Here is a 13,249-nt window from a genome sequence, read left to right on the forward strand (position 1 = left end):
AACTATGGACTATGGTGATAATGATGTGTCAGTGCAGGTTCATCGATAACAAATGCACCACCCCGGAACTCGATGTTAGTGGAAGGTTGTGCGTGTGTGGGGACAGGGAGCTCTCTGTACTTTCCACTCAGTTTTGCTGTGAACCTAACATTGCCCTAAAATATGAAGTATATTTATTTTTAAAAAAACAGAAATCAGAACATTTATTTCAAAATGAGAAATACACTATTGAAGAAATGTACTTTTTTACTGAGGACAAAATAGAGAGGTGGAAATTTTTTTTGACTGAAACTATTGGTTTAAAGATGTGGAAACATTAAAGAGGTATGGAACAAATATACGAATGTGTGTCCAGAAAGTATCCATCCATGTAATATGAAAAATAGAGACATTTATTGAAGGAAATACAAGATACAAGAAACATGGTACAAAGGACAATGATACCTCAGTCCCCTTCAAAGCTATGAACTTTGTTCATCTTTGAAATATTTGTGCCACTCTTTTATTTGTGCTGTACTTATTCATTGCGTCATCCCAAAAAGCCTTCTGAATCATCCAAATAGTTTCCACAGAGGAATGTTTAAGCTTAATGCAAAATTTAATAAAGATTTGTTGTTCTACTCAGTCATTTTGAATGTGACGGCCATGCAGTGCACATACTCACCCAGAGGCATCTACTACCCCCACTGACTAGTACAATGAAGCCATCATTGTTTACGTATGCCCATTACGGTCCACTCTCCTTGGCTGCCAGTTTACATCAATATCACACAAACTATTCTCATTATATTAACAATGGCTGGAGTTTTCTAGACAGACCTTGTATGTGATAACCAACAAAAACTTACTATTGTCCAAAATATAGTTTTAAAGAAAAAATATGAAAGGTTAATACTTTAAGTAGTTCTATGGCCAACCACATATTTCTATAAGTAATATAAAGAATTATTTACTCATTAAAATATATTTTCTCTGCTTTTTGATTTCCTTGTATGTAAACTATTTCCTTTGACCATTCATGAAGTAGAATCTAAGCATTTAGAATATACTTAGGTGGAGAAAAAAGTAATCTTTACAAAAATCTTCACTATAAAAATTTGAAAATAGCCAAAATGTTACTTACTAAGCACTGTACTAATACAATGAAGTCCCACATAATTGTTAAAATAGCAGGAATATGTGCCATATTGATATATAAAAATGTGTTTTTGAAATATCATTAAGGGTCAAATAAAACAATTTTGTTAGACTTTGGAGACAAAAATGATCACACAATGGCTCAGTTGTGAACTAAAGAAACTATAGTTCTGCTTACTAAAAATAAAAGAAATTATTGAAGGACATATGATGCATCATATTCATTCATTCATTCGTTCAGTCATCAGCTAGCCACCAGACTTCTGCGATAGTCTCCCAACTGACCAATCTCCCTCCATTCTTGCTGTCGTGAAGACCATCTTCCTCAGAGCAGCCTTAGTGACTCATCGAAAACACAAACTGATGTTCCTTGCTACTTCAAATTCCTCCTTTGATTTTTATTTGACTTTTTGATTCTCCTGTAGTTGCCTACAAAATAAAGTTCAAATTCCCTTTGTATGGCATATAACCCACTACAATTTAGCTCTTGCCTGCCTTATGGCTTAGTCTTCTTTCAAATTTTATGTTCCAGTAATTTTCAACTGCTTCATGTTCCTTTAGGTGTATGCCATGTTGTTTCATGATTCTGTGATATTGCTCATGCTCTTCCCTTTTCCTGACACATGCTTGCCACCTTCATCTATTTTGCACCTATTCATCCTTCAAGACAATTCATTAATCATCCTCCAAGCTGATTTGGAGGCTTCTTCTTGGGTTCTGTAGCATCCTATGCATGCTCTATTTCAGTGGCTACCAAATCATATTGAAGTTATCTGTTTAGAAGTCTGCCTTCCCCATTAAACCGTAAGTTTCTTTAGAGAAGAAACCACATTTAGTCATCTTGGTAGCCAGCCTGCATGTAGTTCAGTGCCTGGAACATAGCAGGTACTTACTATATATAGTGAGTACTTAATAAATTATCTTCAGGCACTGCAGTAAAAACTAGTGAACTTCAAATATTCCATTTTCTACCATCCAGGAGCTCACAGACCATCATCCAAAAGAGAACATGAAAAATGACAGGCATGAAAGCACTGTGAATACTCAAACAAGTCACACTGAGTCAGAGCCTGCTGTCTTTTTAGACAAATTTAGCTAGAAATTGCTCACCACCAGCCATGCTCATCTTTGAGAATGAAGGACTATGGAATTTTCCTCTGTTAAAAACACTTCTGAGAAATAAACTATTTAAAAACAAGTAGTCAGGAGGAAGAGAGAAGAGGTCAACAGTGATTTACAAACTAATCCACCCCTCTAGCCCCCACACCCTCCCTTTGAGAGTTTTCATGTGTCCTCTTCAACATGATTGAAAAAATCTTTCCAAGTTTGTGTTCTCTAGAATCTAAAATATGATAGGTTTTATTTTGTAAATAATGGGAGTGGTGGCAGAATCACTTCCTTCCTATTACTATTCTCAACCCTGTTTTATAATGTAAGCACATTAACAAATTTATTTTGTGTTATTAAGCAGACATAGTGTTAGGATGTGAGATAAGATTATCTCATTCAACCTTCATAACAAGCCCATGAAGTAAGTACTATTATTAACTCCATTTTATAGGGGAGGAAACTGAAACTTGAAGAGGTCAAGTAACTTGCCCGAGATCTTGTCTCCAGTCAGCATTAGAAGCAGCATTGAACCCTAGCCATCTGACTCCAGGGCTCTCAGTTCTGATGAATGCATCACACCGCCTGACCAGTAAATGGTAAAATGCAATAAACACTAATTACAATTGGTCCATCATAAATTGCTCTTGACTTCAGGTAAATGGCAATTTATAAGATTGAATGAACCCTGGCTAGTGCGGCTCAGTGGATTGAGTGCCAACCTGTGAAAGTTCACGGGTTCAATTCCTAGTCAGGGCAAATGCCTGGATTGTGGGCCAGATCAGCAGTTGGGGACGTTTGAGGGGCAATGATGGATGTGTTTCTCCCTCTTTTTCTCCCTTCCTTCCCCTCTCTCTAAACATAAATAAATAAATAAAACTTTAAAAGACTGAATGAATCAAGTTGTTAGTTTTGTTGTTTTTTTAAATGACAGATACTTTGGGATGTGTAGTGTTATTAGTTACTCTCCTAAGCCTTGTATTAGTATAGTATTTTAAACTTTAAGGATGTGGAGAAAACATCAACATATCTGTCTCTCCTTTGCAATAAAATAATTTCTTTTTATTAAAATATTTTACTATAGTTTTTTTTCTACTTGACAGTTTTAATTAGTATGTAACTTTTCCCAGCAAAAACAACCTTCATGGTGAAAGAAATCCTCAAAAATGTAACCTAAAGACTGAAGTGTTTGTTTGTTTGTTTTTAAACTTTACTTTTCTCCTTTTAGACTCCAGAAAGTTTCCTCATAAAGCTGACTTCCGTTCTGGAAATGATTTTTGTTTCCAACCATGTTGAGAATTCATTTCTTTCATCCCTTCTCTCTCTCTCTCTCTCTCTCTCCCCCTCTCTCTCTCTCTCCTTTTGCTTCCTTGGTAGTAGCAGGGAGGAGGAGGGAGTGGACACAGGAAAGAGGGGAACAGAGAAAAAAGAAAAAAAATCTCATGCCACGGTGTCTGAATATATCCTCTGCTTGTAGATATTTCCATCTGAGTTGCACTTTTGCCTTTTTATTTCCGTTTTTGGACACCTCTTTTATCATGCAGCCAACTGGAATAGACAAAGCACAGTTGGTGCCCTGAGCGACAGAACTCTGGTAGGGGGCTGGCTGTAAATTGACGTGGCATGGAAATTCTCCACGAAGTTGTAGCAGCTTGCATGTTTCTCCTAAGATCAAGCCCAGCCTCCCGGAGCTGTAGCTTAGTCATGATGGGCTCAACGACTGTTCAGAAAAATGGATAGAAAAAGTCTTCAGCTCCTTTCTTTGGACTCAGATGTTTTCTTTTTGAGTATCTATGGTGTAGCTGAAAAAATCAAAGCAGTTAAGTCTATAACTTTCTTTTTGCAGCTTGAACAACAGAATTTGCTGCTCTCCCTCCCCTGTCCTGCAATTTAATTCCTTACAGATTTTGCCATGGGGTGCGGACTTAGAAAGCTAGAAGACCCTGATGATAGCAGCCCTGGAAAAATATTTTCTACCCTGAAGAGACCACAAGTGGAAACAAAGACAGAATTTGCTTACGAATATGTATTGCTGGATTTTACTTTACAAGGTACTTTTTTCTTCTGTTTTATTTGTTAAATGAAATGTTTCAGAGATAAGGGACTACTCGTTTTTTAAGTGTTGGTTTGTGAATTTGTAGTGTTCTTCATAATAAGACTGTATAAGCGACCTAAAAATAATACTTTGTCTCTTAATAATATACTGAAAGATTTTGTTTTGTTTGCTTCATTTTTTTAGCATGGCTCATATGTTCTTTATAAAATTAGAAAAATGGCTTGGAAATATTTCTTTCATTTTTAAATCAAATGCCTATTCGTGGGAGGGTACATGAAAAATGTTTGATTTCCAGGCCAAATAGCCATAGCCTTAATGACAGTTTGTGTTTTGAAAAAGATCTGCAAGGCACAAGAAGGTAGCGTTCAGGAAACACTACTTGCATCGTGTGGAAGAGTATTTGCTAAGCCAGTTCTAAGGTTTCCAAGTATGTTAAATTTTGTGATTGTGCTAGTTATTTGCTATTTTTACCAAACTAAACTTGAAGTCTGAACATACAGTAAAGAAAAAAAGAAAGAAAGAAAGTCTTCTGTAAGACACTTCCTTTGCTTGGTGCTCTGTCCCTAACAGAGAAACTCCCTGTTCCAGAAAGTTGGAAACACAAATAAACAAGCCCAGATGGCAGCCCTGTGGAAGGAAGAGATGTAGCTTAACTTCACAAATATTTTGCCTCACTTTTTTTTGGGAACTTCAGAGTACCATATAACTGCATAGCAAAAACTGAGTTTTTAAAAAGCAGAACTGTATCTTTAATAATGGGGTACTAAAAATGGAATTTGGACTGTCGTGCTTGCTGTTAGAATTTCCAGCTATCCATAGTTTAAGTTCTTATTACAAAGTTATGCTTTTATTCGTAAAAAGCCACAGATTTTATCAATGAATAGAAAGTTTATACTAAGCATATTATCATGTTGGATATGATCTTAATCTCTTTTCAACTTAAACACAAATTCTCCATTTTTTGCTTTGCTCTGTGAACAGTGCATCTTTGTGCAAGAAGCAGGAGCAGCCCATTTTTCTTTGTCAAAAATTGAGCTAGCCAGCGAGCAAACTCCCTTCCAGGGACATGCACAAGGTCTGCACATGTGTATACTTTTAACACATTCGCATTTCCATTTTTATCTAAGACTAAGGCTATCAAAGGAAATAAAGCTTGTATTCTTAATTTTCTTTTTAATTATAAAAGTTAAAAGTCAATTAAAATAATGGTGATCAAAGAAGTAATCAATCATATGACTTTTTTCCATACTTTTTCAAAAACCATTATTTGAGAAAATTTCTGTGATGTAGCTCTATGTTTTCTCCATTGATTGTCCTTGTTGATTATTTTGTTAGGACTAGTTTCTATAAGTCCATAGGACTCAAACACACATTCTCCTTAAGCTCAGAACCTTGTCTATTCATAAACTTTAGGCCAGAGCCATTTTGATCTGCACTTGAAGATTTGCTACACAATCCCTCATAGGATCATAGGGCTTAAAGTAATTTGAAATTTTTTTCTGATTCACTTTCTCCCAACAATATTAAAAATCTCAAGTAAATGTGTATAAATGCAGTCATCCTTAACTCAGAAAGATCAACAGCATTTTTAGAAGTCATTTTGGTTTTGTCATTATCAGAAGTCCTTCTCTCTGTGAAAGGAATATTTCTACCTTCCACGCTAGATGTTTGGAGGAGGTAACAGATTATTACACTATAAAGTCTAAGTACGGACATAGTGTGCAAATGTTAACCCACAAAGCAGGCATATATTTTAAGGTTGCACCTGGTTCCTATTTGGTCCAGGCGCCTCGTCTCCTAATGTCCCTTTTCTCTCCAGTTATTCCACATGTTTTTGTTTTGTTTTGTCTTTGCCTCAGAAGCCAAGACTCTGCATCAGCCCAACTCCACAACCACCTTCCTCTCCCATCCCTGACCCCACCTGCCACTCCAGCGTATGGAGGAGTGAATCAAGGGGAGGTGAACCATGCCAGCCTTGCAATTAGCACTGGCAATCTGTCCTGGGCTTCCTGTAATGGGTACTGCATCGTGGCACCTCCTGCCTCTCAGAGGCCACTGTGCAATGAGCAATGTCTCAGGAAACAAAATGGTCTGGTGACAGCTGTGTGTGCTCATGATGAGCCTGTCTCTTACTTTGTCTTCCTCTGTTTTTCCAAACACAGGACACGAGACAGAGAGTAAAGTCCCAATGGGGCAAGAGGAGGAGACTCTGAAATTTCCAGTGCCCTATTATGGGAGCTATAATTATCTTAAACAACTTATTTACTTTCCATTCAGTTATATTCTTTCTCTCTCCCTCTCTCTCTGTCTGCCTTCTCCCACACTTGTGCCTGTTTTTGTTTTTGTTTTGTTTTTTGAGGGGAGGCCTACTTTCAGCCATTATTTACATCTCTATGGGAGAAATAATAGCAAAGTCATTAAGCACATAAGGCTCTGAAGTCAAAGATCCCAGGTTCTGAATCTAGGCTCTTTCACTCCCTAGTTGTGGCAAGTTTGTAAACTTTGCTGTATCTCAGTCTGCAGAATGGGCGTTCTTATGATGCTTACATAATAGAGTTATTCTAAGGATTCAAGGAGATAATATAAGATGATCTATTTGAAAAGGTACCTAGCACTTTAGCAAGCACTTAATAAAAAGTTAACTATTATTATACCTCCTAGCTTTATGCCAGGTCTACCAACTGTACTAGTGAAATTTCAGTACATTATTTGTAACAAATTTCTGGGGTTGAGTATAATAATCTATATATGTATACTTATCAGAGAGTGTGAGTGTAGATATGTTAAATATAATTTATTAATGAAAAGTTCAATTAACTCTGCAAATTATGCAAAATGGTTAGTTATACCTCCCTGTACAACACCAGAAAACAATCTAAACAATAATAGCCTTAAGGATTTTTAGAGCATGCATAGCTTTATGATTAAAAAGAGTTTCTACAATACTAAAAACCCAACAAGAAAACCCAAGAAAAGACAGATGGCAGGTTCTTTATTTGAATTTCTAGTAGAATTTTGTAAAATACATCAAGTGAATTTTTGCTAGCTTCTAGGTTGCTTCCTTATTAGTAGTACAAGAACTTCTCATAGTCCTTTATCACCACCGTTAACAGCAATAAGTACATATGACATATGCATTCTGTGGAAGATACCAATAAGTACTGGAAGTACAAAGAAGAATAAGACACAATTTTAGCCCTCAAGTATTTTATATTCTAATTGGTCAAACTAAGCAAGATGGTGAACTCCTCAACGTCAGGAACTATATCCTAATCACCTTTGTATCCCTGTGCCTCGCACAGTGTTTGACATATGACCAATAGCCAATAAGTTGTGTTAAATTAATGAATGAAAAGGTGCAATACATGACACAAGAAGTATCAGGAAAAGTCTATTTTAAATATGATCAGTTAGAACTCAAATTAGGACTTTAATTGACCCTTAAGAAAAAGTAGGGCTTAGAATCCGAAAAAGACTAAGAGGTTGAGGCACATTGAAGGGCTATTGAAGAGAGCAGTGAGCTAAGCAAGGTTTTGCAGGAGAGAAGCAGAAAATAAGGTTGGAAATAAATGGAGTGTGGAATGCTCTGACTTGTTGGAGGAGTGACTTCTTGATGCTATCGAGAATAAATAGCTGTGAAGGCTTTCAAACAAGTAGTTGAGAGAGAAAAGTGTTTTTAGAAGATTCACATGAGATTTCAATGGGGAGAGAAGGGAGGGAGGAGAAACGTTAGAAGACTGATTGCAGTGGTGAAGACTAACCAAGGAAGACGTGCAGTGATGGGCCCAGTAAGGATGGAGCGCAAGGGGTAAATATACCAGACAATATGAGGGAGGAACTTAGCCTGTGGCTGGCTGGATATGAAGGGACAGATAGAATGAGGAACCCGGGATGACTTCCTGGTTCTGAGCTTGAGTGGAAATAATGATGCCTCTTACAGTAGGAGGGGTGTCCCCAAAGAGCCCCCACATGGTAGAAGAACAATTCCATTACAGGCATGGAGCATTTGAGGTGGTCAGGGAAAGACCTGGTAGAAACAGTTACTGGTGCAAGGCTGCAAATGATTTCTATGAGGAACTGAAGTAAAGTCTTAAAAAGAGGGTATACGGGCAGAGCACAAGTGTCTTAGGCTGAGTCATCAGGCACATTTAGCCATATTGAGCAGAATTCAACAGAATGGCAGAGAATGAATGGATAGCACCAACGAACACAAAGAAAGGGAGGGTCTCCTAAACAACAAGTGGTCAGTAATTTCAAATACTAAGGAACTTTCAAGAAGAATGAAGATGCAACACTGAAGAAAATGCATTAAAAAACAAGTGATAAATAAAGGATCAGAAATGAGGAAGGGAGGGAGGGAGGAAGGAATAATGGAAGAATGAAAGGAAGTAAGGGTCCAGCTAAATATTCTATTTCTGTCAGAATTTAGTAAGTTCTTGGGCATTTCCTCAAGCAGTAAAAAGATTTTCAAACGTACAGTACTACATAAAACAAATTAAAAATTAAAATGACTAAATTTACTCAAGCAGCCACATAATCTCTATCGTGGTGCCTAGCCTAAATTCCTATCAGATGAAAAAACTATATAAACAGTTTCTTTTTTTTTTTTTTTGAAATGGTGAGATATTTTGGTTTATTGAAAAATATAATCTTCACAAATTATCAGACTATTATGGAAGAGAAAGATCCCATTTTAAACTGAGGGAGGAGAACAACTCTGATAATAGCATATAGCGGAGCCACTTAAATAAATATTGATGTTGGGAGAAAATGCATATACATTTCATCAGCAATCTACATTACATTGGTTTTATTCCCTGTGCATATATGCTTCTTATATCTGGTTGGACATATATTCGTTGTTCGCAGTCACACTTAGTGAGCATGTACAGAGCTAAGAGCTAGGCTATGAAGATAAATAGAGCCTAGTCCCTGTGCTCCATGAACTTGCATCCTGAGCATCCTACTGAGAGACACCAATTAATGAGCCTTCAGTTACAGCACAGATACTACGTGCTGTGGTATGAAGTATGAGGGTTATAGAGGCAGAAAGAAGAGCACCTCCACCTGATGGGTAGGATCCAGAAAGGCTCCTTTAAAAAAGTGCCACCTCACCTGAGATCTAAAGAATGAGTGAGACGTAGACAAAGGTTTATATCCAGAACATATAAACTATAACTGCAAATAAATCAGTAAGGAAAAGACAAACAATGCAATAGAAAAATGGTCAAGAAACTTGGACAGGCAGTTCACAAAATAGAAAATGCAAATGGTCAATAGACATAAGAAACTGCGCTCAACCTTTTTAGTCAGAAAAATACATGTCAAAACTACAGTGAGATACCAATACAAATCATTTGAAATGGCTAAAATATTTTTAAAAGACTGCTGACAACAGGTGTTGGTAAATTGGTACGATCATGTAAAAAAAAAAATGCTTTTGCATTATCTAGTTAGTTGAACATATACCCAGCAGAAATGTGGGCACGTGTTCGCCACAGACCACATGTTCACCATGAGGTACGTGGAAGAACGTTCATAGAAACGTCATTTGTAATAACCCCAAAGTGTGGACAACTCAGATATCCAAGAAAAAAGAGACAGGAAAAATGAACTGCGGTGTACTCACACAATGGAACACTATCCTGAAGAAGTCAGCAAACTTTTTCCGTTAAGGGCCAGACAGTAAGTCTTTTAGGCTTTTCAAGCCATGTGGTCTTTGTCGCAACTACTCTGCTCAGCCGACGTTGTGCCGGCATACCACATGTGACCAAGCAGGCCGTGGGCAGTACTTGGCCACCCTCTCCTAGGCTGCGATGAAAACGAATAAACTAGAACTACCCAAGCTACCCAAGATGAGTCTCATAAACGTAACGTTGAGTGAAATAAGACAGACACAAAAGCACATACTGTATGATTCCATCTATATAAAGCTCAACAAATTGGAAAAAAACTAGACGATAGTGTTTAAGGCCGCACACTTGGGTGGTACGCTAAAAAGAAGAGCAAGGAGGTGAAGACCGTAAGTGCTCAAGCAGCATGGGGCGGTGGGTGGGGTGCTTATTCTTGGAAAGAGTGAAATGGGGAGCTTCTGGAGTACCTGCCGTCTTCGGATTTTTAAATGGACAGTGATTGCCCAAGTGTTGGTAGTTGTAAGCATGTTTTGTGCATTTGTTGTATGCTACATTTCTACCCACACCCAAAAATTTTTTAAAGGTTAAAAAAAGACTGAGTAGGAATTGGGGGTGAGGCAAACAAGTCTAAAAGACAAGATGTACAGACTCAGAAATAAGAGAAAATGTCGTAGTCTGTCCGGGAACTTTGAACAAAGCAGAATGGGCGGGGGATAGTGCCCAGAGCAGGCAGCGGTGGGACATTAGGCTGCAGGAGTTTGAAAGGGTCATACTTTGATCTTTCTTATATCTGCCTATAATAATGACCTACATAGTTGAATAAAGTTTTAGTGTATTTTAAAACTGCTATATTACTTCAATTAACTATGTTAATGAGCAAAAAAAATGGCAGCTGTCATTGAAAACATAAAAGATTACACATTTGGATGTTGTTTATATAGTAATTTAGACTTCTAAGTAATTTAAAACATTTTAATAAGTAAGCCAGGCACTCCTTTATTTTAAGATCTTATTTATTTATTTTTAGAGAGGGGGAAAAGAGGGAGAAAGAGAGGGATAGAAATGTTAATGTGAAAGAGAAACATCTATTGGTTGTTTCTTGTACACACCCCAATCAGTGGCTGAGCCTGCAACCGAGGCATGTGCCCTGACCAGGAATCGAACTGGCGACCCTTTGCTTTGCAGGATGATGCCCAAACAACTGAGGCACACTAGTCAGGGGCAGATACTCCTTTTAATATCCATACATTAATTGCTTAGCAATTTATTGTAGTCCGTAAGCTTTAGCCCAGCTCATGTCTGAATTTTCACAGATTCTGAATTAACATAATGCAAATCATGAAGCCTTACTTTCCTGCAGGCACTAGCATGTCCTCAGATGGGGGCACTAGTTCTGGAGTCATTCTTTTTGGTTCAATGAGAATCTTACCACTTAGTAGCAATTTGGGCAATTTATCAAATCTCTCTTTTCCTGAGTTTCCTCATCTGAGAATAATGATAATATCTACCTTATGGAGTGTCGGAAGGATTAATTAAGACCAGACGTGTATAGCCATAATTATTGTATTGCAGAGTCAGCAATAAACCTTTGAAAATTGCAAAAAAAAAATTAGGCAAGTAAAGCATTTTGCATAGTGTCTGGCACAAAATATGCATTGGTATGTGTTCTTATTTTTACTATAATTGCTAGATAAGATCTAGAGATTGACAGTCAGTTCTCTTGAAAATATGGTAAACTTACTTGTCAGTCTCTGCACAAAATATTTTTTTATCTAAGGAAACAATGTTTCATATATTTCAGAAATCCATACTAATGATCAGAAGTAAATCAGTGGAAAGAACATATATATCTTGGACAATTTTCATAGTTACATAATCATAGCAAAGCATTGGGCATTGAACAAGCTCTTGCTTTATACTGGAATGTGACTTTTTCTGTTTTCAAAAGTTGGTCTTTGTCCATGAAAACTTCAAGCAAAGAAACATTTAAAAGTCTATTGATTATTTTATTTTAGAAACTATAAGGATTAATGATAGATTGTTGCTTAACCTTCAGCATGTTTCCATTTTAATCATAGAAGTCCACTTTGCTTTTGTCTAGTTTTCAAAGCAAATTACAAAAATGTTTTCTTTCATCAGTTTTTCACAATAGCCTTGTAAGGTATAACGAAGCTTTTACAAATCATATAGCATCGATTTAACAAGAACCAACCACACCCATTAATGCTATAAATAACACCACATGTTTCTTCTCCCAAAGAACTGAGGAAAAACTGCTGGTGGGGAGCTAAAAGCAAGATGGTTTGCAGCTGCTGCCAACCCTTGGCGCTGTTCAAACTCTAGCCAAAACAACCGCAACCTTCCTCTTAATCTCCTGCATTTAAAAAGTAATAGAGGCTCTGATATCACTGCCCCAGCTTAAGGACATCAAATCAAAGGCTTGGCCTGCAGCACTGAGCATCCTGGAGATGTAATTATCCACTCTGCTGAGCACTGATGGAAATTCCTCAGTCTATGTGCATGGCTCTCCCCTTCCTCACATCTCTAAGCTGAATCAGCCTTCCTGTCTCATTTCAGCATAGTTTAGAACATTATTAAGAACCAAGGGAATTACATGGAGAAAAGTCCTCCACAAAATTCCCAACTTATTTTCCCCCTTCTTGCTCCTGGGTTTAACTTTGCTGACTGACGCTGGCATGTTTAAAGCCAAGTCCCAACGTAGGACCATGTGTTAATGGAGCGAACAGCAGTGCTCCTGTTACCGTCCTCCTCCTATCCCCACTAATGAGGAAGGCTTGGATCCCTTTCCCTGTGTCCTAGGGTGCCGGACACTGTCTGAGGTGGTCCAGGTGGCCTGGCCGAGACCTGGGAAGGCTCTGATCTGCAGAATTCCAGGGGTGACCTAGAGCGGAAGTCACAAACCAACAAAACATGGGCCACATTTTTGCCATCAGACAGGTCTCACTTGGTGTGTACAGTGATAAGATATTTGAATTAACTGTCTCTTTTAAAAGTGGAAAGATACTACATAAGAATCTGGATTGGAGGGGTTGTGAAAATTGTAAGATCCAATTACACCGGGCCCACATGTCCATAAGGCGTCAGGTAGCTGGGGCTGCTGCACCCTTTGAATAAGGTTTTAATAATTCTCCCGGTCTCACAACTTCATCCAGCACAGCTTCTTTCTTTGTTTTATCAGCCTGGTACCTTTGGACATTTGAGTCCATGACTCAGTGTGGTAAATCAGTGTGCGTTAAGGACACTTGATCTGGAGTGTGAGCTAAAGACTGCTAATCTACAGTGTGAGTCGGGCACT

At 37.8% G+C, this 13,249-nt stretch overlaps 1 protein-coding gene across 2 annotated transcripts in view; it reads left to right on the forward strand.

Annotated features, from left to right (window-relative positions):
* Positions 1-3,630: 3,630 nt before the first annotated feature.
* RFTN2 (raftlin family member 2) overlaps positions 3,631-13,249 on the forward strand; it is a 57,937-nt gene continuing 48,318 nt past the window's right edge. For both annotated transcript variants that reach the window (XM_054585882.1, XM_054585883.1), the window contains exon 1: positions 3,631-4,295. In XM_054585882.1, coding sequence (XP_054441857.1) covers positions 4,157-4,295 — 139 coding nt within the window. In that variant the 5' untranslated portion in view covers positions 3,631-4,156. The remainder of the gene's footprint in view (positions 4,296-13,249) is intronic.

Source organism: Pteronotus mesoamericanus, unplaced genomic scaffold (assembly GCF_021234165.1).
Source record: "Pteronotus mesoamericanus isolate MK-2021 breed Mesoamerican mustached bat unplaced genomic scaffold, CSHL_Meso_final contig_90, whole genome shotgun sequence".
NCBI lineage: Eukaryota > Metazoa > Chordata > Mammalia > Chiroptera > Mormoopidae > Pteronotus > Pteronotus mesoamericanus.